Source organism: Hypanus sabinus, chromosome 12, assembly GCF_030144855.1.
Source record: "Hypanus sabinus isolate sHypSab1 chromosome 12, sHypSab1.hap1, whole genome shotgun sequence".
NCBI classification, from domain to species: domain Eukaryota; kingdom Metazoa; phylum Chordata; class Chondrichthyes; order Myliobatiformes; family Dasyatidae; genus Hypanus; species Hypanus sabinus.
Genome location: NC_082717.1, coordinates 98,649,077 through 98,676,529, shown reverse-complemented (window position 1 = coordinate 98,676,529; position 27,453 = coordinate 98,649,077). Strand labels below are relative to the sequence as shown.

The 27,453-nt window shown below is 42.1% G+C and overlaps 1 protein-coding gene across 1 annotated transcript in view; it reads left to right on the top strand.

The window, feature by feature from the left end:
• igf2r (insulin-like growth factor 2 receptor) overlaps positions 1–27,453 on the top strand; it is a 198,241-nt gene that overhangs the window by 28,492 nt on the left and 142,296 nt on the right. Inside the window, exons 5-9 of the mRNA XM_059986536.1 lie at positions 7,113–7,242; positions 12,385–12,502; positions 14,419–14,533; positions 18,627–18,786; positions 22,856–23,048. Of these exons, the coding sequence (XP_059842519.1) occupies positions 7,113–7,242; positions 12,385–12,502; positions 14,419–14,533; positions 18,627–18,786; positions 22,856–23,048 (716 nt within the window). The remainder of the gene's footprint in view (positions 1–7,112; positions 7,243–12,384; positions 12,503–14,418; positions 14,534–18,626; positions 18,787–22,855; positions 23,049–27,453) is intronic.

The following is a 27,453-nucleotide window of genomic DNA, read 5'->3' as shown; positions in this document are numbered from 1 at the left end:
TGTTGGACTTTGCATTCGAGGGCATTGGTGTTTCCATACCAGGCTAAGATAAAACCAGTTAATATCTGGTTAATCCAAAATGGCACTTTCAAGCAAAATTAGCAATTACCAATGAAGCCTGAAATCAAAGTGCCTGTGGGAAGGCCTTTCAAATTAATGCGAATATAACGTGACTGCTCTATTGGAATGGGAATTAAGGAAGACTTGAATATTATTGGACAGAAATAAACTCCACTACGCATTTAATACATTTGACAAATTCTATACAGTGGCATGCAAAAGTTTGGGCACCCCTGGTCAAAATTTCTGTTGCTGTGAATAGCTAAGCAAGTAAAAGATGACCTGATTTCCAAAACATGAAGTTAAAGATGACACATTTCTTTAATATTTTAAGCAAGATTACTTTTCTATTTCCATCTTTTAGTTTCAAAATTACAAAAAAGGAAAAGGCCCTGAAGCAAAAGTTTGGGCAATCTACATGGTCAGTTCTTAGTAACACCCTCTTTGGCAAGTATCACAGCTTGTAAATGCTTTCTGTAGCCAGCTAAGAGTCTTTCAATTTTGTTTGGGGGATTTTCACCCATTCTTCCTTGCAAAGGCTTCTAGTTCTGTGAGATTCTTGGGCCATCTTGCATGCATTGTTCTTTTGAGGTCAATCCACAGAATATTGATGATGTTTAGGTCGGGGGACTGTGAGGGCCATGGCAAAACTTTCAGCTTGCGCCTCTTGAGGAAATCCATTGTGGATTTTGAGGTGTGTTTAGGATCATTATCCTGTTGTAGAAGCCATCCTCTTTTCATCAACTTTTTTACAGACAATGTGATGTTTGCTTCCAGAATTTGCTTGTATTTAATTGAATTCATTCTTCCCTCTACTAGTGAAATGTTCCCCATGCCACTGGCTGCAACACAGGCCCAAAGCATGATCAATCCACCCCCGTGCTTAACAGTTGGAGTGGTGTTCTTTTCATGAAATTCTGCACCCTTTTTTCTCCAAACATACCTTTGCTTATTGTGGCCAAAAAGTTCACAAGATCACAAGACAATGAGCAGAAGTAGGCCATTCTGTCCAGCAAGTCTGCTCCCCCACTCCACCATCAGCTAAAATATTCTCCCATCTAGTTTGTCTCCTCCTTAAACACCTTTAATGATTGGGCCTCCACAGCTGTATGTGGCAACGAATTCCATAAATCCACGACCCTCTGGCTAAAAAAATTTCTCCTCATCTCTGCTTAAAATGGGTACCCTCTAACTCTAAGACTGTCCTTTTGTTCTGGACTTGCCTACCAAGGGAAATCGCCTTTCCACATCTACTCTGTCCAACTCTTTCAACATGCGAAATGTTTCTGAGGTCCCCTCTCATTCTTCTATACTGAAATGAACACAGTCCAAGATCCGACAAACGCTTCTTATACGTTAGCCCCTGCATTCTGGGAATTATCCTCGTAAATCTTCTCTGAACTCTCTCCAACATCAGTACATCCCTTCTAAGATGAGGGGCCCAAAACTGCACACAGTATTTCAAATGAGGTCTCACCAGTGCCCCATAGAGCCTCATCAACACCTCCTTACTCTTATACACTATTCCTCTTGAAATGAATGCTAACCTAGCATTCGCTTTCTTTACTGCTGATCCAACCTGGTGGTTAACCTTTAGGGTATCCTGCACGAGGACCCCAAGTCCCTTTGCACTTCCGATTTTTGAATTTTCTCCCCATCTAAATGATAATCTGCCTGATTGTTTCTTCTTCCAAAATGTACAACCATACATTTTTCAACATTGTATCTCATGTGCCATTTCTTTGCCCACTCTCCTAAACTGACCAGATCTCTCTGCAACCTTTCCATTTCTTCAACACTTCCTGCTCCTCCACCTATCTTGGTATCATCCGCAAACTTAGCCACAAAACCATTTAATCCATAAGCTAAATAATCGATATACAGTGTAAAAAGAAGCAGCCCCAATACTGACCCCTGCGGAACACCACTAGTAACCGACAACCAACCAGAATAGGATCCCTTTATTCCCACCCTTTGCTTTCTGCCTATCAGCCAATGCTCCACCCATTCTAATATCTTTCCTGTAATTCCATGGGCTCTCATCTTATTAAGCAGCCTCTTATATGGCATTTTATCGATGGCCTTTTGAAAATCCAAATACACAACATCGACAGCCTCTCCCTTGTCAATCTTATTTGAGATTACCTCAAAAAATTCCAATTGGTTGGTGAGGCAGGATCTTCCCTTCATGCTGGCTTAGGCCTATCTTGTGCACCTCGAGGTATTTCATAATCTCGTCCTTGAGGATCGACTCCAATAACTTTCCAACTACTGATGTCAGACTAATAGGTCTGCAATTTTCTCTTCGCTGCCTCCCTCCTTTCTTAAAACAGCAGAACTACATTTGCAACCTTCCAGTCCTCCGGAACTATGCCAAAGTCTATTGTTTCCTGGAAGATCTTTTCCAATGTCTCCACAATCTCCAAAGCCACCTCCTTCAGAACCTGTGGGTGCACTTCATCTGGTCCGGGAGACTTATCTATCCTCAGTCCATTTAGCTTCCCAAGCACTTTCTCTCTAGAAATCTTGACTGTACCTAATTCTATTCCCTGAGACCTCTGGCTATCAGGAATGTTGCTGATGTCTTCCACTGTGAAGACTGATGCAAAATGCTCATTTAGTGCCTTTGCCATCTTTGTTACCCATTATAATTTCTCTGGCATCATTTTCAATCGGTCCTATATCGACTCGTGTCACTCTTTTACTATTTATATATTTAAAAAACTTAGTATCCTTTTTTATAATAATTGCCAATTTCCTTTCATAATTCATCTTTTCTTTCCTAATGACTTTCTTAGTTTCCTTCTGTAAGTTTTTAAAAGTCGTCTTGTAAAAAAAGCTGACGATGAAGAGGGTGGCTTCTACAACAGGATAATGATCCTAAACACACCTCAAAATCCACAATGGACTACCTCAAGAGGCGCAAGCTGAAGGTTTCGCCATGGCCCTCGCATTCCCCCGACCTAAACGTCATTGAAAATCTGTGGATAGACCTCAAAAGAACAGTGTTTACGCAAGACGGCCCAAGAATCTCACAGAACCAGAAGCCTTTTGCAAGGAAGAACGGGCAAAAATACCCCAAACAAGAAATGAAAGACTCTTAAGGCCTTAAGACTCTTAAGACTCTATATGCATCGAATCTATGCTATAGGTACAGTCTAACCTGACACGCACCTCCCCAAAAACGTAACTGTCACAGCGACGCAGACTGCAACAATTGTGATTAGTCCACTTTGTAACATCGCATTTCCTCCTACGTATTTCCAGTTGCTTTTGAGCGATGAACTAAGTTGTCAAATCTACCTGCCGACATCCGAAAATATTTGAAATGCATCTCCTCGTCCGTATCAGTGGGTGGACAAGCACAGAAAATTCACCCTTCTCTGCCTTGATCCGTTCAATGGTCGTACACACCATCTCCTCCGACATCATCTCTCTTTTCTGCATTGCAGTAATTTCAATAAAAGTAACTCTCATTCAACGTTTATTAGCTCCAACTCCAATACGATGCGCACAGTTTCAGTCGCCATTGTTTGAAGTACACAAAGAAACTCAACACTGTGGCATTGAAACCCCTCTGCCAAATAGCGTTTTGGCGGTGAATTGCAGAGCGACACAGACACCAATGCACAAGTATAAATGCTCATGTAACCCCCAGGGTCGCCTCAGGCTCGCTCAATTCGTTTCCGTCTAGTGGGAGCAGCCAAACTGGGTAATCAGCTGGTGTGGATGCTGTGTGATGTCCCCGCCTCGCCCAAAAAAACAGACAGTACACCATATGCGATTAAATGAGTACAATTTATAAAGGTTACTATAACTAAGTGATTAATAATGATACAGTATATATGTGGTGAACTATGTGCCTGTCGGGACACGCCCCTGCTGACTGCTCCTGTGGCTCCTCCCACAGGCCCCTGTATAAAGGAGATCTGTGGCCTGACGCTCGGCCTCAGTCTCCAAGACATTGTATGATAGACACTCACTCCTGGTCCCTTCTTCCAGTCAATAAAAGCCGATATCTCGCCTTACGTCTCAGTGTGAGTTATTGATGGTGCATCAGTCTTTCTGAATATATGAAGAAAAAAAATAAAGAAAAGGTGCCAAGCTTATCAAAGTCCAAACCACTTTGTGCACAACCGTTGGAGCTCAATTACTGAAGTCGTCTGGCCATCGTTCAATCCACTCCGAACTCCTTGACTCACAGCTCAGGACCATCTGAAGTGGTCAACCAAGCACATCTAGCTTCATCTCCTCTCCTCGGAGTACCTCCTGGCCTCGGACCCCCGCTTGGGGTCAGTTCCTCGCCCAGCTTACAGCATCGCGTCCTCTCTCTCTCACCCCCTTGCGCCGATCTCCCCAAAAGCCCGCCAACAATAGCTTACAGACTCAGAAGAAAGAACAACATTAATCCCAATTGGTTTACAAAGGAATACAATTCTCATTATCAGTAAATTTAAACCCAAACAAGCTTCCAGCACTCTCTTGCAACAAAGAAGCATTCCTGCTTTTAACAAAACATAGAAGCCATTTTCAATTACATACACAGTAACAAAGAAAAAGAAGAAATCTCCTTTACACTCACAACGGCGTAGGCCTCTTGTCTAGGCTACGGTGTAGAGCCTATGCAGAAGTATAAATCAGCCTTTTGCTGGCTACAAAAAGCATTTACAAGCTGTGATACTTGCCAAAGGGGGTTTACTAAGTACTGACCATGCAGGGTGCCCAAACTTTTGCTTCAGGCCCTTTTCCTTTTTTGTTATTTTGAAACTGTGAAAGATGGAAATAAAAAAATCTTGCTTAAAATATTAAATGTGTCATCTTTAACTTCATGCCTTTTGGAAATCAGGTCATCTTTTACTCACTTAGCTATTCACAGTAACAGAAATTTTGACCAGGGGTGCCCAAACTTTTGCATGCCACTGGACATATATCTTTGCAAACTCCTTAGAGGTGTTGCAATTCTTACTTTGTAAATGCACCTGCATGCAGGTCCTCTGAAATAATAACTCCAAGGAATTTAAAGTTGCTGACCCATTCCACCTCCAATTCTCCAGTGAGGAATGACTCATGGACCTCTGGTCTCCTTCTGGAGTCAATAATCAGCTCCTTGGTCTTGCTGACATTGAGGGAGAAGTGGTTGTTATGGAACCACTCAGCCAGATTCTCAAGCTCCCTCCCTAATGCTTATTTGTCACCACCTTTTCTTTGGCCTATGACAGTGGTGTCATCAGCACACTTGAATATGGCTTTGGAGCTGTGCTTAGCCACACAGTCATAAGTAGAGCTGGGGGCTAAGCAGACAGCCTTGCATTGCATCTGTGCTGGTGGAGATTTTCGAGGAGAGGTTGCAGTGTAGATAATGTAATTTCCTTACATTTGGGAATGCAGTAATGCCTCATTTGACTAAAGCTGTTTCATTCTGTCAGTCACAGTCGCCACTTACTTTCCAATGGGAAACAAAGCATTAAGGAGGTGGGAAGGGCTGATTATATACAGAAGTGTTTGCACTCATGGCTTCTGCCAATTAATACAATGGTGTCTGGCTTTTCTTGAAGTACAGAGATTATAAATTCACCTTATTCTTCTGCTCTGCACTTTCTTTCCACCACAGTAAGTGGGAAGCAACATTTTTACGTGTTGCTTTTTAAAAAATCCGTAATGGGTATCTGTTTCTCCTATTTATTTATGTCCAATCATATTCAACTCTTCTTCAATCCCCATTCCAATACAGTAATCACATTACATTCACATTAATTTGAAGGGACTTCCCATGGGCACTTTGTTTCAGGCAGCATTGGTAATTGCTAATTTTGCTTGAAAGTGTGTTTTTGAGTTAAATGGTTATGTTCCTTTTAATTTAATGAACCATTTGCTCATACAAACAGGTGGCAGCATTTTTCATTTGTTTCAGCTCTAAGATCCCCCCCCCCCCCCCCGCCAATTTATGTGTTAGGCAGGTGAGAAGAGTTAAGGGGCCAGAGGGGGGAATAGAATAAGAGGGGAGGGAGAGGGATTGTTTTTAATCGAAATTCATGCCATCAGGTTGGAGGCTACCCGGATAAAAGGTGTTGCTCCTCCACCCTGAGAGTGGTCTCATTTTGGCACGAGTGGGTCCATCCTTGAGCTGTGGTCTCTATGTGGACCTTTGTATGTGCCTTTTCTGATCAACTCGTACAAATGAAACTTTTGATGAAAGACATTGCTGAGAAAAATGATATTCTGCAGATGCTGGAAATCCATAGTAAAACACAAAATGCTGGAGGAGCTCAGTAGGCCAGGAAGCATTTATAGGGAAGAATTTAGAGCTGACATTTCTGGCCAAAACCCTTAATAAAGCTGGGCTTTTCCCTCCCATTGCTTTATTCAGCCAGTACTTGGAATGTAGTTGACAAACTTGTAACTATGTGTGCTTTAAGTTGTCAGGAATTTAATATTTTCACTATGGAATTCTAATTTTTCAGCACATTCAGCATTTTTGAATACTGTAAGCACTCTTGTGTGAATTAAGCAGATTGTTGGTAATGGCTTTGACTTCAGCATTCAATATTGGAATCAAACGCTTGTCATTATTTATGGCAGTTCTGGGATTGACATCACTTAAACACGCTGTTTGTTCATTCATGAGACAGGCATTTAAAATTTGCATCAGTGCTGACATTTCAGGTTTGATCTGTAAGATGTTTTGCAGTAGGTATTTGGGTAATCGTGTGCTCTATTGGAAGAGGGCTGCTCAGTATAGTCAATACTAATGGGCCTTTTAATGGTTTGCAAATCCCTAGATGTTATGCTTAATTGCATTGACTATTTTTTCCATTTTCCATTTTTAAAAATGTATGTATTCTTTAGGAATGAATCCACTTCTCTCAAATTTCCACTCATTGATGAAAGGTTGCAGGAACCAGTGTGTTCAGCAGGTGGATGAAATATTTGTGCGAATGAGTATTTAACTGGCAATTTGTATAATTGACTACTGTTCGCTTGCTATCTGTAATTCCATAGCTTTTCTAATCTTGTCTTCATTTTGATTATTAACTATTGCATTAAAATTTAAGGTTCCCTGTTACGTGTTTGATGAAGATGGAAAGAAACGGGATTTGACTCCACTGATAAAGCTCTCGGGAGGCTATTTTGTCGATTCTCCTGATGACGATGATCTCTATATTAATATTTGCAGAGATATAAGTAAGTTTTCATGCCAGCTAATGAGCATGTACGTAATTAGCAATAATTTTGTGATGTTTTTGTATTGTCCCCAATTTCTAGGTGATGGGTTTACAATGATCTCCCTTTTACTATTCCAAATCAATTAAGTTGGAAGGGTGGGCAGTATAAAGTGGGGGAGTGGTGGTCAGTGTGATTTTGGGAGTTGCTGTCAGAAAAGTAGTGAGATTTGTAGGCTAGAACATAGAAGAGTCCAGCACAGGCCCTTTGGCCCACAGGTAAAACATAAATCAAATGCACCCAAACACTAATCACTCCTACAGTAATTTGTGAACCCTGTAGAAGTTTCTGTTTTTGCATAAATATGACTTAAAATGTGATCAGATCTTCATGTAAGCTCTAAAACTAGACAGAAAACCCAATTAAATAAATGACACAAAAATATACTTATTGAGAAAAATAATCCACTCTTACATGTTTTTGTTGGAAAAAGTTTGTGAACCTCTGGGATAACGCCTTCTACAAAAGCTATTTGGAGTCAGGCGTTCTAATCAATGAGAAGAGATTGGAGATGTGTGTTGTGGAGATGCCCTGCCCTATATATAAAAAAAAGACACACAAGGTCAGGTTACTGACAGAACCTCCTCTTCTCAAGAAAGATCTGTTACGTGCACCATTTATTGATCAAAACAACTTTTGGAGGACCCTGGAAGAAGATGCATGAAGCTGGAAAAGGCTAGAAAAGCATTTCTAAAGACCTGAGTGTTCGTCAGTCCACAGCAGAGAAATCGTCTACAAATGGAGACAACTCAGTACTGTTGCTACTCTCCCTAGGAGTGGGCATCCTGCAAAGATCACACCAAGAGCAGAACATGCTATGCTGAAAGAGGTAATAAAGAACCCAAGGACCTGCAGAAATCTATAGCACTGACTAAAGTCTCGGTTCATGTGTCCGCTAAAAGAAAAACACTGAACAAGAATGGTGTTCATGGAAGGACACCGTTAAGTACTCCTTGACTTTGTTAGCATATGTTTAATGTTTCTGTTTTTGTTTGTGTTCAATAAAAATTAAAAAAAGCTTTTATTAAAAAAAAAGTACTCCTCGGGTTCGTGTTTTCTGGGGACTGTCATTTTAAAATGCCAGGAGAATGAGACTGATTTTTGGACTTTTACTGACTGCAGAATTGCTTGGTTGCTATGGTGAGCAGCTTGTGTTTACATCTACTGTGCAGCATGTTTTGAATAAGCAAAGTCAGGTGATTCTCTTAGAGTCAAGATGGATTCCGTCAATGGAAGACACCAGTGAGTCGGTCGCTGGTTTAAACGTTGAGTAGCCCAGAAGGGGTAAGTTGAGATCGATCCTGAGTATTGATAAATGACTCTCACAAGTTTTCTGCAACTAGAACAAGTTTGCAGGAAGAGGAAGGTTTGGAACAGAAGAAACCTAGTTCCTAGTTGGAACAAAGAGATCGCTGTTTGGATTCTCTCTTTAAGTAGCCCGTAAGATTGAGTTAGTTTCCATTTGGCTACGGAAGTGTGATTGTCACTTAGTTAATCCACAGGAGTGGGTTCTCTGGTGATGGGAAAACCTTTGTGAATGCCACATGTATGTTACTCTTTGTCTGGGTGTAGTAGTTCACTGAAGAAAGCACCTCTGTGGCAAATCACTATTGGAGTTATTTTGTATGTTGTGGAACTGGATAAGTGGCTATCACGTTGTGTGATTGGGGTAACCTTGTGGAATCTACCAGTGTGTTGACCCTTGCCTGGTTCCCTTGAAGATGGTCCCCTTTTTGTGATAAGCTACTGTTGGTGATAATCCATATGTGGATTTTGTTTGAGTATCCTGTGGCCACCACTTTGAGATGTCCCATAGCTGAGTTTGGGTGTGGTATCACTTGTGTTGAAAGGATATTCGTTGAAGATCACTGTCAGTGATACTTCGTGTGTGGAGTGGAACAACTTCAGAGATAAAACCTACTGCTATTGTTATTTTGCATTGCTGTCGTGGAATCTGTGGAATATTGATGTAATTGCCTTCTCACAACATACGCCTTTGCTTTACAGATATCTTTCTCTTACCAACAACAGCAACCTCGTGCATTGAACTGAACTTTCTCACATATCATCATAAGACTGTATCATTTACCAACTAAGCTTGAATGAGTTTGGGGAAACATATTCACACTTATATATGCTTATATATGCCCAACATTGTTAATCCTTGGTTTATCTGGTTTTAAGTTTAATATTATTGGTAGATACTAATAAATAGTGTTCTGTTTATATCAAAACCAGACTCCAGGTGTGTTCCATTTCTGCTGGTTCTTTTAACCCATTATGGGGTACATAACAACAGCACGGAGCAAACCACTGCTCTCCAAAAGAAAACCTTGCTGCACACCTCAAATTTGCAGAAGACCAGCGGGATGTCCTACAACGCTTCTGGGACAATGTTCTTTGGACAGAAGAGACAAAAGTTGAACTTTTTGGCAGAAATGCACGTGCTCTGTTTGGAGAGAAAAGGGCACCGCACACCAACACAAACCTCATCCCATCTGTGAAGCATCATGGTTTGGGGCTGCTTTGCTGTCTCTGCCTCAGGACCTGGACAGCTTGCAATCATTGAGGGAACAGTGAATTCAAAATTTTATCAAGACATTTTACAGGAGAATATTTGGGTAGCAGTCCATCACCTGAAGCTTAATAGAAGACTGATCCAAAAGATGAGAGTAAATCAACAACAGAATGGTTTAAAAAGAAGAAAATTTGTGTTTTGAAATGGTCATGTCAAAATCCTGACCTTAATCCTATAGAAATGTTGTGGAAGGACCTGAAGCAAGCAATTCATGCAAGGAAGCCCACCAGCATCCCAGAGTTGAAGCAGTTTTGTAAGGAGGCATGGCCTAAAATTCCTCCAAGCCAATCTGTAGAACTGATCAACAGTCGCTGGAAATGTTTGGTTGAGGTTATTGCTGTACAAAGGGGTCACACCAGTTACTGAAAGCAAAGGTTTTTTCCAACAAATACATGCACTATTGATCATTTTTTCAATAAATAAATGAACAAGTATGTATTCTTTTTGTTTGTTTAATTGGGTTCTCTTTATCTAGTTTTAGGACTTGTGTTGAAGATCTGATCACATTTTGGGTCATACAAGCAGAAATAGAGAATGTTATACAGAGTTTACAAACTATCTAGCACCACTGTACCTACACAATGTCCATATCCCACTAATTTCCTCATGTCCATGTGCCTATCCAAATGTCTCTTAAAAGCCTCTAATGCAGTGGTCCCCAACCACTGCAGTGCAGCTGACTCTTATTGCTTCATACCCCCAAATTGTACTGTTCCTTTGCGGCCCGGTGGTTGGGGACCACTGCTCTAATGTATTTGCCTCTACCACCGTACCAGGTAGTGCAGTCCAGGTGTCCACCTTACTCCTCATATTCCCCTTGAACCTAATCCCTCTCACAATTAGTGCATGCCCTCTGCTATCAGACATTTTAACCCCGGAAAACAGATGCACTCTGTCCACTCTATCGATGCCTCTCATAATCTTATAAACCTCTGTCAGATCTCCCCTTCAGGTTCTGGCATTCCAGAGAAAACACCAGTTACTGGAAGGTTGTCTAGCCCCTCATGATAACACATGCCTTCTAAATCAGGCAGCATTGTGATAAAACTCTTCTGAACCCTCTCCAAAGCCTCAATATCTTTCCTACAGGGAGGCAACCAGAACTGACAGCTACAAGGGATGAGCCAAGATCAACACAATCTGGCAGAATTGAATAGAGAGTAAGAGGTTAAGGAATAGTGATGTGACCCAGTGAACAATGTTAGGAGCATTGTTTAATATTTACATAAAATAATGTAATTCAAAATTTGTATTTTCTATGCTTGAATTAGGAAATGTAGTTAATGGTGGGGTTTGCAGCAAAGGCAGTCATTACTAAACTTCCAGCATAAATGTATGATGGTAATTGAGTTTCAGGGGGAAAGTGGGAAATGGAGTAACATGTAAAATGCTGGAGGAGCTCAGCAGACAACTGGTACCTTTGGAGGGGAATAATCAGTTTCAGGTCGAGATCCTCCTTCAGGACTGGAAAGGAAGGAGAAAGAAGCCAGATTTACAAAAGTGGGGGGAGACAAAGGAATACAAGCTGGCAGGTAAGACGAGGAGGGAGGGGCATGAAGTCAGAAGCTGGGGGTGATAAGTAAGATGAGGAGGGAGGGGCATGAAGTCAAGCTGGAGGTGATGGGTGGTAAAGGGCTGAAGAAAGAGGACAGTGAAGTGGGGAAGGAGGGGGGTAACTGGCCGGTGGTGGGATGGGCAGGTGAGAAAAGGGGTAAGAGGGGAGTAAGAATTGGGAATGGAAAAAGGGAGAAGAGGGAGGGGGAAGAAATTCTGGTGGAAGAATGAAACAGCATGCTTCATATATGGAAAAGTGATGAATCTGCGTGTACAGGAATAAATACACAAACACCAAATAACAAAACTTTTTATGGACAACTTGAAGGAAAATAAAGCTGAGATGTTGGACATACAAAGTGCATTGATTAGATGTGGATACTGTTAACAGCCCTGAAATACAATAAAGCCAATGGAAAAACTACACACAAAGACCGACAAATGACCAAAGTACAAAAGACAAGCTCTGCAAATAAAATAAATGTATAACTGACACTGACAGCATGGGTTGTAGGACCATTGAAAGTGAATCCATGGATTGTGGAAACAGTTCAGTGTTGAAGTGGGTGAAGTTATCCCTTCTGTTGAAGGGTAATAAAAGTGAAGGATACAATCTAGTCCATCACTGTTCTATTCAAACAGGAGTTCCCAACCTGCACCCCTTGCTTACTGGTATTGGTCCATGGCATGAAAAAGGTTAGGAACATCTGATTTAGATGGTACTATTGTATCTGCCTCGACTAGGTCCACTTACCGCCCTTTGCATGGGGAAAATGTTGCCTTTTAAATTCTCCCTCTCGCCCTCTGTGAAGCTTAATAAATGCATTGAGGGATATTGGTTGAGGCTAGTTGTAAGTGAGGAGATTTGTGGAGTATGATCAGGGGCTTGGGCCAGTTGCCTGAGTGTCCAGTTTCAATACTGTCCTCACTTCAATACTTGGTAATATCTTGGAATTCTTTTTAATTGCCAGGGCCTTTGTCGGAGACTTTTGTGTGTGAACTAGGCAGTAGTGCCTGCTTATTGAAAGGATCTACTGGATTTGACGTTGGCCACCCAACAGATGCTTTGAAACTTGCTGGCAAAGACAGGTACGCAATATGACTTGAGAGTTCCCATTGTAACCCTGACTCCTTACTTTACAGCGCTTGCTTTAAAAAATATATTATTTTAAAGTACCACAAATTACAATTGTTTTCAAAATTATTCTTGAACCGTGTAAACATTTGTGCCCCAGTGAAATGCCTTGGAATGCTTCTCAAGCTCTTAAGTTATAAAGTGTGTTGGGAGTTAAAGGAAGTGGGAAGCATTTGAAGCATTGCTCAGTATCTTATACAGGCAGTTCTCAGGTTACGAATGAGTTCCATTCCAGAGTCCGTCTTTAAGTCGGATTTGTACGTAAGTCGGAACAAATTATTTAGGTATTATTTAGCGTCAGTTAATCAAACATTTGTCTTAGTATATAGTATATATTTTACCTTGCTATGCATATAAAACACTTAAGAAACGAATGTATTCCAATAATTAAACCACTGTTGTTTAGTAATAATTGTAGCTTTCATCAGGGCAGGGCCTTTCACATGCTCTGTTATTCTCACTTTATCCTTTAAAATTATTCTAATCGTTGACCGACTGTAGCCTAAAGCTTTTCTAATGAACGATAACATTTTACCTCTTTCCAAATGCTTTATTATTTCAACTTTATTTTCAATTGCGATCGCTTCCCATCAATGGAACAGAAACACTATGGGCGGCGGGTCCCGACCTCTGCCGGCTCCCGAGGTCTGCTGGGTCCTAAGGACCACCGCACTGATTTCCCCAGGTCCTAAACTGCACCGCACTGAGTCAGGTTAAATGGGACAAGTAGGGGCTGTGCTGGGTTTGGGTATTTGATCCTCCACAATATTCCAAGTGGGTATTTAAACTGGAGGTGGCAGTGTGTTTTTACGAGGTCGAGTTGCGCACTTGACATCAACCCGGCACGGATGGTACAGGAGTCACTGGATGGACATCAACCTGGCATGGGAGCAGTCTGTTACTGGATCGAACTCGGGAACCTCTGTTCTCGAGCCCGCGCTGATCTCACTGCGCCACCAGTCGACCGGAACGGGGGAGGGGGGGGGGTCAGGGCGAATTTAAGACAAATTTACTATTATTACTAAGACAAATTTAAGCCAAATACAAAGTTACACACTCGACACAGTGTCAACGGCAATGACCTAAAATGGCGGATGGCATTCTCCTTGGTTGGGAAGTATGAGATATCAAGTCAGACATTCGTAACTCAGGGACTTCCTGTGTTTTAAAACCTAAAGTAGCACAAATTAAAACTGTTTTCAAAATTCTTCTTGAACTGTGTAAACATTTGTGCCCCTGTGAAATGCCTTGGAATGCTTCTCAAGCTCTTAAGTTGTAAAGTTAGTCGGGAGTTAAAGGAAGTGGGAAGCATTTGAAGCTTTGGTCAGTATCTTACATTTTAAAACCTAATGCTTTTAAATTTATCCAATGAGTTACTGACCTATTTAGACAGGAAGGGTAACAGATTAAGTACTGAGACTACTATTGATCTGAATAAGCAAGTACAGGAATTTCGTTACGCAATCCAGTAGGAAGTATTCTCAATTGCCCAACTCACTGGGCATCAAGCAACTCTGATGCGAGGTGTGCCTGCCCATCTGCTGCTCAGAGTTCATAGGTGTGAGGATTAGTGCAATGTCACCTTTATAAAAAGAAGCCTAACAATAGTTGTAAAGCATTACTCTTCCATGAGCCTGATGTTGGAGAGATGGTGCCGACGTACCTATATACCAGGAAAGTGTTGGTACCCAACGGGTTGAGAATTAGTGAAACGAGAGAGAAAATGCAAATTGTAACCAAGTTGGATTAAAATCATTGGCTAATCTTTAAAGTCATGAGCCCTATGTCTAAATCTTTAAATTTTCAAGACATTTCTCCATGTACAAGCATAGTTCAAAAGGTTTGTAATGTTGTTCAATTTGTTTTTCAGGCTAGTACTTCGTTATTCCAGAAGTTATTCTGAAGGTGAGAAGCCGCCAGAGTTTTGTGGAGAACATGAGCCAGCAGTGACCATTACTTTTATCTGTCCTCCTGGCAGAAGAGAGGTTAGTAAACGGGCTCAAATCTTTTTGTATCAAAAGAGAAATGAGCATCTTTCCATGGTGAGATAAAAGAAAAAGAAGCTGCTTTCCTCCTGATCGCTGAGTTAATTGAAAGAATTAATCATAGTGTTGCTGCCAGCTTATTGATTTTTGTTTGATTTTGGGCTCATTTCTCACCATTATAGTCTTTATCAGTAAAAAGTTTAATATCAGGTGAATTGAGGATACTGGATATTCTCACAATACCATCCATACAGATAATTTCATAACAAGTACGTTGAGATAGTATAAGAAGAAAAGTAATAGATCATAGAATATGCTGCTACAGTTGCAGAGAAAGTAGACAAGTTGCAAGGGCTATGATGAGGTCGATTGAGGTTAAGAATTCGTCCTTGAATTTTGATTCAGATTCTTTCTCATAGAGGAGTCCATTCAAGAGTCATCGAAGCAATCGGTGAGCTCGGTAGTGCATGCTCTGTAGCTTTTGTAACTTTTATCTGATGGAAAATAGGGGCGTGAGGGTGAGAAGAAAGAACATCCAGAATGGAAAGTCTTGTGTGATGTTGGCTGCTTTTGGGGGCAGAGTTCTTGTGCTGTTCTTGAGCTGTGCCCACAACTCTGCCATTCCATACGGTCCTAGGCAGACCAAAGGCCGTGGCAAGCTATGTTGTACCTGAGTAAATGTACGTATTAAATCCTTGCTATTGGAAATGCCAAAGTTTGTGCATTTGAAACGATTACTGGAAAATCCAAAATCCACTTCTGCTTCAATTCATGAGACAAACTGTCAGATTCTCGAAGAATTTTCCTCCTTGTGTTTTTGTGGTCTAATGGTTACATTATTAAGGACGGCTGTAGCATAGGTGGAGCAAAGCCATTCTGAGAGTTGTGTGTATTTCTGTTGTCCTCCAGTTGTTCCCTTGGTCTTCTCACCCAGAAGCCTAGAGTGAGGGGATTGGTTTTGGTATAAGTAGCCAACCACTTCTTTTCACAGTGATCTAAATCTTTGTATTGCTTTTTCCCCACCAGACAGTGGAATAGGCAATAAGGTGCAAGAGCAGAATTAAACCATTCAGCCCATTAAGTCTGCTCCGCCTATCATGGCTGATTTATTACCCCTCTCAGTCCCATTCTCCTGCCTTCTCCCTGTAAATTCAACACCCAAACTTCAGACAGAACAAAAAGTATCAGGAGGACACTTTCTGCAGAGTTATTAAAATTCTGATTCACTTAAGGTCATTAAGAATATTCAAGTCAGACATAGACTTTTGAAAGTTGAAGATTGAGCCATAGAATCAGTAATGATATTGAATGAGGAGAGGTTCATGGGCTTTGTGGCCGAGTGTTGTAATAGTTTATTCACAGGGGTTGTGGGGCCAGCAAGCCGGCTTAAATCACTAAAAATAATCAACGGATAGTTATTCTTTCTTCCAGAAGAATGTTGTACTTCAATTATGACAAAAATTAAGTGAATATGTTGAATCCTAATGCCAATTTAACATTAACGAGATGATATTGCAACTGTAGACGAAGGCCAAACACCACATGGAAGAACTTCAACTATCTTCCACTTCATGGCTTTCAAGAAAGTAAAGATTAGCTTTATCTGTCATATGTAGGTCGGAACCTACAGTGAAATGTGTCGTTTTGCATCAATGGCCTATGCAGTCTGAAGATGGTGCTGGGACAGCCCATCTGGCACCAACGTAGCGTGCCCACAATTTACTAACCCTCATCCGTACAAGCCAGAGCTACCTGCTGGAAACACATGCCACCATGAGGAGAATGGATATTATAGGCAGTGTCAGAAATTCAAAGTTTAAAGTAAATTTTATTATCGAGGTACAGGTTTGTCACCATGTAAGCACTGAGGTTCATTTTCCTGTGGGCATACTCAGCAAGTCTATAGTAACGATAACAGGATCAATGAAAGATCAACCAAAATGCAAAAGATAACATACTGCGCAAATACAAATATAAATAAATAGCAATAGATAATGAGAGCCTGTGATAATGAGCTAGTCCTTAAAGTGAGGCAGCACGAGGAAATCTGCAGATGCTGGAAATTCAAACAACAACACAAAATGCTGGTAGAACACAGCAGGCCAGGCAGCATTGACAGGGAGAAGCACTGTTGACGTTTCGGGCCAAGACCCTTCGTCAGGACTAACCGACAGGAAAGATAGTAAGTGATCTGAAAGTAGTGAGGAGAGGGGGAAATGCGAAATGATAGAAGACTGGAGGGGGTGGGATGAAGCTAAGAACTGGAAAGGTGATTGGTGAAAGTGATACAGAGTTAGAGAAGGGAAAGGATCATGGGATGGGAGGCCTCTGGAGAAAGAAAGGAGGGGGGTGGGGAAGCACCAGAGGAAGATGGAGAACAGGCAAACAACTAAATATGCCAGGGATGGGTTAAGAAGGGGAGGAGGGGCATTAACGGAAGTTAGAGAAGTCAATGTTCATGCCATCAGGTTGGAGGCTACCCAGCCGGTATATAAGGTGTTGTTCCTCCAACCTGAGTTTGGATTCATTTTGGCAATAGAGGAGGCCATGGATAGACATATCAGAATGGGAATGGGATGTGGAATTAAAATGTGTGGCCACTGGGAGATCCTGCTTTTTGTGGCGGGCCGAGCATAGCTGTTCAGTGAAACGTTCTTCCAGTCTGCGTCGGGTCTCACCAATATATAAAAGGCCACACCGGGAGCTCCGGATGCAGTATACCACACCAGCCGACTCACAGGTGAAGTGTCGCCTCACCTGGCAGGATTGTCTGGGGCCCTGAATGGTGGTGAGGGAGGGTATAAGGGCAGGTGTAGCACTTGTTCCGTTTACAAGGATAAGTGCCAGGAGGGAGATCGGTGGGAAGGGATGGGGGGACGAGTGGACAAGGGAGTCGCGTAGGGAGCGATCCCTGCGAAAAGCAGAAGGGGGGGGGGGGAGGGAAAAATGTGTTTGATGAGGTCATTGGTTGTGGGATCACCTCAGTGGATGGGCAAGTGAGTGTAGTTACCCCATTTTGTTCAAGAGCCTGATGGTTGAGGATAGTAACTGTTCTGAATCTGGTGGTGTGAGTCCTGAGGCCCCTCTACCTTCTACCTGGTGGCAGTAACGAGAAGAGAGCATGACCTGGGTGGTGGGGATCCACAGAAGGTCGCTGATGATCGCCAGCGCCATCTTAAAATGAGCCCTAATCAATGGAGTAATTGTACCTGAGGTCAATGATAGAAAATGACTGGAGGGGTGGATCGGAGGGTGGGGGTATGGAGGGGTGGGTTGGCGGGTGGGAAAATTAACGGTTTTGAGTCTGCTGGTCTGGGTGTGGATGCTATGTAGCCTCCTCCCTGATGGGAGTGGGACAAGCAGTCTATGAGCAGGGTGGGTGGGATCCTTCGTGATGTTACTGGTTCTTTTCTAGCACCTTGCTGTGTATATGTCCTTGATGTATAAGCGTAAGATTATTTAATTTAGATACCATGCAGCGTAGGCCCTTTCGGACCTGCAAGCCACACCACCCAGCAATTCTGATTGAACCCTAGCCCAATCCCAGGACAGTTTCCAGTGGCCATTTAACTGACTAGCCAGTACACATTTGGACTATGTGAGGAAGCCCACACATTCCATGGGGAGGACGTACTGAGACTCCTTACAGATGAGGCCAGAATTGATCTTTGTACTCTGATGTCTCGAGCCGTAACAGCGTTGTGTTAACTGCAACACTGTGCCCAAAGCGCTACAAGCCACTGGGTGTTAAAAAGCAAATAGAAAGAGCGGAAAAAAACCTAAGGAAAAGAGCATCGAGTTTTCTTACTCCAGACCAGTAATAACATTGACAACATTAACCAATCAGGTAGCCAGATTTAAGTAATATTATACCTGCCACTGGAAGATTTTCCTTGGAAAAGGGATTTTCACTGGGAGAACTCCCTGAACAATCACATGTTAAAAGTGATTATGCAAAAAATACAAACAAGTGCAGGAATGTTAAACTACAATAAAAATATCAATTCTACAGCCCAATCCAATGGTATGGAGGATGTACTGTAGAATTTTATTTAAGCTTTATTCTAACAAAAATATGCTCTTGTCTTAACAGGGTACAAACCCCGAGATGATTTCCAGTGTTAACTGTCGCTATGAAATTGAATGGATGACCGAATACGCTTGCCCTACAGATTACCTGATAAGCCAGAATTGCAAGCTTAACAGTAACCAACATGACATCTCCATTGACCTGACTCCCCTTGCCAAACCTGGTGAGAAGATTACCTGAGATAAATGTTTTTGTATTTTCACTCCCTGAGCATGTCCATGGATGTCCAGGATAGTTAAATACAAGTACACTCCGTGGCCACTTTTATAAGCTGCACCTGCTGGTTGCTGCAGATATCTAATCAGCCAATCATGTGGCAGCAACTCAGTGCATGAAAGCATGCAGACATGGTCAAGAGGTTCCGCTGTTGTTCAGGTCAAACATCAGAATGAGGAAGAAATGTGATTTAAGTGACTTTGATCAAGGAATAATTGTTGGTGTCAGATGGGGTGGTTTGAGTACCTGAGAAACTGCTGATCTCCTGGGATTTTCACACAACAGTCTCTAGAGTTTACAGAGAATGGTGCGAGAAACAAAAAACACCCGGTGAGTGGCAGATCTGTGGGTGAAATCGCCTTGTTAATGAGAGAGGTCAGATAAGAATGGTCAGACTGCCTCAAGCTGACAGGAAAGTGACAATAACTCGATGACTACGTTACAACAGTGTTGCGCAGAAGAGCACGGGCTACAGCAGAAGACCACAAACATCCACTCACTGGCCAGTTTATTAGGTACAAAGTGGCCACGGAGTGTATGCTCATTTATTGGTTGTTCTATAAAGGATGTTAAATAATTAAAAGAAATCCAACTACCAGAGGTTTCATCCAGAATGCTGCTTTTTAATAATGCAGAATATTTGGTTAGATTAGCCTGTACTTAAGCATGAGGGAGGGGAAGAGCTTGTTAGTGTTGGTTGTGTATAATGAGCTTATGGGAATTTAAATGCACGAGCTCTGCTTGCCCAGGGAGGTTGTTACGTCTGTTTTGGTTCGCATTAATCAGTCAGGTGGGTGAGGTACGGGTGCAGAGAAAACCTGCAGCATTCTAACAGGCATGTAGATTCAGGCAACTCGAGTTGTATAAGATGATGAAGAAAAATTTATATAAAACATGACATCAGTGCAAATAAACACAAGCAGGTCCAGTTATGTGTTCTCTTTTGAAACCTAACAAATATTGATAGCCTGGATAGAGTGTACATGGGGAGGGTGCTTCCTTTAGTGGGGGAGTGTGGGACTAGAGTCTGGTGAATCTGTAGAACTTATTGCCACAAACGTCTTGGGAGGCCAATTCATTAGCTACACTTTTAAAGTAAAGGTTGATAGGTTCGTGATTAATCAGGGTTTGAGGAGGAAAATAAAAATGCCTTGATGCTGTGGTGGGGCAGACTCGATGGGCTGAATGGCCTAATTCTTACTGTTTTTGCCCCGTTTAGATGTGTATTTCCTGCCATCTGTGGGGGTGAATCACAGCTCAATATTTTCCGTTTTGCAAACAGCATGGCTTTCTTTTTGTATAGGTTCACTTCGAATTGAACCTGAAAGAGTCTGATTAAGTCGTATGTTAAACTAAAATCGAATGAATCTTTCAATTAAAAGTTTGAGAGAGAAGCTAAAACACACAAAATGCTGATGGAACTTTGCAGGTCGTGTAGCGTCTATGGAAAAGGTAAAGAGCCTCCTGTCTAGCTGAGATACTTGGGCCTGACGAAGGATCTTGGCCCAAATTGTAACCTCTTTATTCCTTTCCATAGATGCTACCTGACCACACCCCCTTTCTCAACACGAAATTCTGCAGATGTGAACTCCAGCATTTTGTGTGTTGCTCTGGATTTCCAGCATCTGCCGAATCTCTTGTGTTGAGAAAGGGAGTGTGGTGTTTAACAGCAGAACAAAACTATGATAGAATAGCAGGTGGCACTGCTGCCCCTCAGTTTCTGGGACCTAGGTTCAATCCGAACTTCAAATCAGATTTAATGATGTTGTCCGTGACGAATGCCATGTTAGTTTTTCCTATCCCTGATTTCATCCCTTGGTCAAGATATATTGATAAGTTTATTTGCTGCTGTAAATTGCCTCGCAGTGCAGGTGGCATGAAGGTTTGTAAGTTAGTCATATAAAAAATGATTGCTTTCAGGAAGCTAAGAGGAAAATGGAACTAATAGTATGACTTTTCTGAAAGGCAGGACTGACCGGCAGGGGTCTCACTGTTGTTGGACAAACATGATTATCTTGGGAGCTGTCCATTGGGGTGGGGACTGCATTTGAACTGGAATGAGCATGCCCTAGCAGAAAGGGTTCATACTGGTATGAGGGCAAAGTGGGTTTTAAAATAATTGACTAACTCTATGTATGAAGAAAATAGGGAAGGAAAGCATTACTTGGACTAAGCTAAGAATAGAGGTGGATCACCTGCAAATGGACAGGAATGGAAATGGATAGCTAAATAATGGGGGGGGGGGAATCTGTATTAAAACAGAGTGCAATGTTTATAATGGGGATCCAATACAACTGGGAATGGAGTTGTTGTCAGCCTTCTGTCCCCTTCCTTTCCAGTTTTGTTGTAGGTTCTTGATTAGTAACTGCATCAAAAGTTATGGGGAGAAGGCAGGAGTATGCAGTTGAGGGATAGTAAATCAGCCATGATGGAGCAAACATGATGGGCTGAATGGCCTAATTCTGCTCCTAAGTCTTACAGCCATGTGGATTGCTGTTAAAACTTGTCGTCGTAACTTAACTTTTTGCATGGTAATTGGCATTAAGGGAAAGAAATTTATATCAGGACTCCAATGGTCATACAGCACAGTTAAAGGTCCTTTTGCCTGATTTGTCAGCACTGATGAAGCTGCCTTACTGAGCTGGACCCTGACCCACTTTCCTGCCTTTGGCCCATAAACCTTTCCCACCCATTTACCTGTCTAAATATCTCTTAGATGTTGTAATTGTACCCACTTCTATAGCATCCTGTGGTAGCTTCTTCCATATTCAGTACTGTGCAAAAGTTTTAGGTGCATGTGTATGTATATTTTGCACAGTACTGTAGTAATTTTATGTATCGCACTGACCGGCAGCCACAAATTTCATGACACGTGACTGATGATAAACCTGATTCTGATGTGGTTCTCTAATGTGGACTGAGTGGGAAGGGGCAGGGAGAGGGGAATCATGGTTAGGAAAAGGGGAAGGGACTGGGAAGCACCAGAGAGACATTCTGTAATGATCAATAAACCAATTAAATGGCCTAGCCTGGTATCTTGGGGCAGGGTGTGTTTGCACTTGTGCCACCCTCTGCTCCTTCTGTGCTACCTGTCCCACGCCTTCCTGCGGTGCTCCACCCTTGCCATTCCCAACATTCTTTTGCTGCCAGAGTTACAGACTCTTTCTCTGCTTCAGTAGTACTGTGCAGAAGTCTTGGACACATATAGCTAGGGTGCCTAAGACTTTTGCATAGTACCACTCACCTTCCCTCTTTGAAACCTGTGCCCTTGAATTCATTCTCTCTTTGTCTCATACATTCAGGTGTAGTCCCGGTACAATCTTCTGCTACTGTAGCCCATCAACATCAAAGTTTGACGTACACTTCTGTCCGCTGCTGTTGTGTTGTGTGGGTATTGTGTGGCTGTCACCTTCCTGTCAGCTTGAACCAGTATGGCCATTCTCCTCCGACCTCTCATTATCAAGGTGTTTTCACCCACAGAACTGCCACTCACTGGGTTTTTTTTGTTTTTTCAACCGTTCTCTGTAAAGTCTGGAGACTGTTTTGCATGAAAATCACAGGTTATAAGATACTCAAACCACCCATTCTGTCACCAACAATAATTCTACAGTCAAAGTCACTTATATCACATTTCTTCCGCATTCTGATGTTTGATCTGCTCCTTTTGACCGTGCCTGCATGCTTTATGCATTGAGTTGCTGCCACTTAATTGGCTGATAGATGTTTGCATTAACGAGCAGGTGTGCCTCAAAAAGTGGCCATTGGCAGTATGCCCCTATCATGTCAGCTATGTTTCCTATACTTCCAGGGAAACACCCATGGGGTAACTTAAGCTCTATGTAGTCCCTGGCTTGGGCATCTCCTGCCTCCCCTTATCTTTTGCCTGTTCACTACACTCCCAACCCCTCACTTCCGTGTAGAAAGCCACAACTTATTGACAACTGATTTGCTACTTGCTTGAATAATTTTAAAGCTGTTACTTTAAATATTGCTTTTCCTGTGTTGTTTTTTTTTAGAATTTGGTTCGTATCTCGTTGTCCCCAAGAAGAGAGAGGGTACCACTGAGGAATACCTCTATTACCTGAACGTGTGTGGAGAGACCAAGTCTGGAGGTTGCAGTGATGCCAAGGGTTATATAGCATCTTGTCAATCCAAAAGAGATGGCAGTTTCCATAAGGTTGCTGGGCGTTTCAAACATCAGACTCTTCGGTATGTATTTGTACTGTTTTATTAAATTGCTAGCTCATGCTGCACTTTAGGGTGTCAAACTGAATTCGGTACTTAACATTTCACAAGTAGTAAAGGGATGCTTCCATATTGATAAGTAACACCGTACTAGATTTCATTTTCCGTGCTGTTACTGACTTTTCCTGAAGCGTTTTGCCCATGGAAAAATCATAAGAGTACAAAATAAAATCTAGTGTTGTGCATATGAGGCACCTTTAATGACTTACGAACTTCTGAGATGCCTCGTACATACAGTGGCCATTTCAGCGAGTTGTACAGGTGTACCTAATTTAAACTTCTAATCTGCCAAACCTGTGGCAGCAACTCAATGCATAAAAGCATGCAGGCATGGTCTGGAGTTTGTTGTTGTGCAGACCAGATAACAGAATCGGAAAGAAATGTGACCTAAGTGACTGTGACTCTGGAGTAATTGTTGGTGCCAGGTGCGGTGGTTTGAGCATCTTGAACTGCCCCTCTCCTGAGATTTTCACACAAAACAATCTCCAGAGCAGGGGTTCACAACTTCTTATTTTGCCGTGGGCCCCAGGTTGCGAATCCCTGGTCTCTAGTTTACAGAGATTGATGAGGAGAAACAAACATCCAGTGAGCGGCAATATTGAGGGTAAAAATGCCTTGTTGATGAATGAGGTCGGAGGATACTGGTTCAAGCTGACAGGAAGGTAGCTGGAACTCAAATAGCCATGCATTACAACAGAAGAGCATCTCTGAACACACAACACGGCAAACCTTGAAGTGGATAGGCTACAGCAGCAGAAGACCATGAAAATCCCATCAGTGGCCTCTTTATTTGGTACAGGAAGCATTTAAGAAAGTGGCTGTATGTTCAATTTCGTCTTGCTGCTGGTAGTCATCAGCACTAAGCTTGAAACATTATGTCAACAATTGGGGCACGTGCTGAGACTAATTAAGCTCTTAAGGTTAGAATAGGTGGTTTAGATGTGTTGACAATGAATCATATCTGTGATCTGGGAGCCATATCTGTGGGTGTGCCTTGAACAAAACCTTGCAAGCAGTGTTTCGTGGGCATCCACTGTTCAGTGGACAGTTCAGTTACAGCGACCTGCAGGCTGTACCCTTATTACACCGGAAGTGTGTAACGAGAGGCAGTACCAGAGGAAGTGTGTGAATGGATAACCAAAGTTTTAGGAAAGGTGAAGAGAAGTCGAGCAGTCCAGGGAGGGAAGTTCAGACCTTGTTGCTTGACGTGGTTAAAAGCATACTCTATTTACCATTGAATTTGTATCAGTCATCTATCTGTCACGTTAACTCGTCGTTTTTTTTTCTCACTCCTTTCTTGGAGAGGGGAGGACATACTCCAGCCTGATTTGCTGAGCTTGGCCTTTGCTTTTTTTTGTCGGATTCTGGTGTTTTAATCTGAGGTTCTTTTCAAGATCATAAAACTTGTTACTTCATGGTAATTTTATTAAGAGTTGATAGAACCATGAACAGTGGCAGTGACTGCTACTAGAAGAAGAGAGGATCTAAAGATGGTGCCTAGCATAAAACAGCTACTTCTATACCCAAAATAAGAAAATACTTATTCAATGCTGCAGTAAAATGGACCAATGAGAAAATACTCATTTATTTAATGAAAGAACATTGTTTCCAGAATTATACATTACAATATTTATTTGTATAAGGACTACTTAAAATACAAGCAGATGTTTGTTAAACTGCAAAGAAAACGACAATTAAAATGAAACCGAGAGATCCAACAGTGGTCGCCCTGGTTTTACCCTAACAGAGGCATCATCCTCCTTACACTTATAAGCTTTGGTCTCTTTTTGAGCTAACCTAAACCATTATCACAGCTTCTCCTCCCATAGGTGCAGTCTGACCTGCTGAGAACTTCCAGTACTTTCAGATTTCCTGTGTTTATCACAGTTTCTTCCGTAGATACAGTCTGACCTGAGAATTCCCAGTACTTTCAGCTTTCCTGTGTTTATCACAGTTTCTCCCATAGATACAGTCTGACCTGAGAATTTCCAGGACTTTAAGGTTTCCTGTGTTTTCCTTTAATTTTTCACGGACTCATTTCTGAAGTTTTCCATGTCGAGTTGCTTGACGTGACTGTGAAACAGTTGTTAGGGTAATTACCAGTGCTTGCCATTCTGGTCTTGCAGAGTGCATTGGAAATAGGAGTAGAATTAGGCCATTCAGCCCATCAGTCTGCTTCGCAACTCAACCATGGCTGATTTATTATCCGTCTGAGCCTCATTCTCCTGTCTTCTCCCCATAACCTTTGACACCCTGTCTAATCAAGAATCTGTTAACCGCTGCTTTAAATATATCCATTGACTTGGCCTCAGCAGCTGCTTGTGGCAATGATTTCCAAAGATTCTTCAAGCTCTGGCTAATGAAATTCCTCCTCACCTCTGTTCTAAAGGGTCATCCCTCTACTCGGAGGCTGTGCCCTCTGGTCCCAGACTCCCCTGCCCATAGGAAATCCTCTCTCATGTCTGCTCTTTCTCAGCCTTTAAGTTCCAATGAGATCCTCCCTCATTTTAAACTCCTGTGAGTGCAGGCGCCCACCTTTCAGAAGCTCCTCATACGTTAACCCTTTCATTTTTGGGATCATCGTGAATACTTTGGACCTTCGCCAGCATGTCCTTTCTTAGATATGCGGTGCAGAATTGCTGACATACATCAAATGTAGTCTGACCTTCGCCTCAGCATTACATCCTTGCTTTTATATTCTAGTCCCCTCAAAATGAATGCCAATGTTTCAGTTTATTGCCCACCACTCTGGCATTTGTGCGTACACTCCCAGCTACTGCCCAGAGTGCAATCTCTTCTCTCAGGCTGTGCATGAATTTTGGGGGCCATTGACTGCTGTTAGGTGTTTGTTTTCAGTTGAACATTAGTATTTGCTCAGATTACATCAGTTGCATCAAATTCAAATTGGAAAAGAAGCAAATGACTGTCTTGAAATTGGCTGCTTATTTTCTCTGAATCCCCTTTCTTCCATTCAAGTAGTTTGTTTGGTTTGAATCTATCTTAGTCGTGTCACTTGTTGGCTGTATTGAAGTCCTTAACTTCACAATTGACATTTTGGCTATCCTTGCCCTCAACTGTTAATTTTTGCCCTGATATTGGTACCTTCTTTTCTTGCAGAGTTCTGCAATTGTGCTGGGTACACTGTGTATCTACTTCAATGGCTTCAAACACCCCACATTTTCTTTCTCTTAAGACTCAGCAAAGCAGAAATCACTCTTGACTGTGACCCTGAGACAGGATAAGCTTGGGATATTTCCTGATTTCCAAACTTTGCAGTAAGACCAGGGCCTGCACCAGCTGAACTACCTATCAGATAACATCGTAGATATTTTGCATCTTCTCCAGCAGCTTGAATGGAATGAAATCGAGAAATCGTGGCAACCTGTTTACTGCACTTCTCATTTCTGCGCTGTTGAAGTCTGTGTTTGGGTTGCCTCTACTTCTAATCAGTGCATCATTCTTTGCTGTCAAGCGTAGTTCCTCCACAGAGTTTAGCATCTACTTGGACATCTCTCAAATAAGATCGAGGGACTGAGTGTATTAAATTTAAGCATTTTCAGAGCTTCATATTTCTCTGAGTTCAGTTCTGAAGCCACCTGAAAGAAGTTTGTACTTTCCTTGGCAAGTGGGTTTCCTTCGGGTGCCTCAGTTTGCACCCACAGTCCAAAGACGTTTCGCTTAGTAGGTTAATTGGTTATTGTAAATTGTCTTGTGATTAGGCTAAGGGGGGATGGGCTGTGCAGTGAGGCTCAATGGGCTGGTAGGGCATATTCTGCTCTATCTCTAAATAAAACGAAACTTCAACCCTTTTTCCCCCCACCCGCCAATGTTAATTTTGCTAATACGTTAAACACCATCAAAGTGTGGTTGAATCATTGAACATAGGGGATCAAATCTGGAGCTCTTTCCTAACCCTATCCTTCCCTCCTGTAAATCATCCCTCTAGTTTTGGGTGTGCCTCATTATAGTCCCAGGTGCAGGTCGAAGGGACTAGGCAAAATAACAGTGCTGGAAATAGATGCTAAGTACATCACTACCTAATTTCTAGCCACAACATTCAAATCCCCTGAGTACAGCATGGAGCAGATGGGCTGAAAGGCTTGCTTCTGTGCTGTAATGCTCTGACTTTGGAGATTTGAATGTTGACTGGAAATAAGGCAGTGATGTACTTAACATCTGTTTACAGAGTAGTGCTTGGGAAAGGGTGCTCTTTTGATGGAGACTGGTAGTTTGCTGTGAACTTGTAGAGTGGGAGAATGCATTCCATGTCACTGTTCACTTGTTGGGAAATAATTTCTCGGGAAATGGGCTATCTTCTGCTTCCTGGAAAGTAGCCCAGTGTATTTGTACTTTGTCATCAATTTGGCAG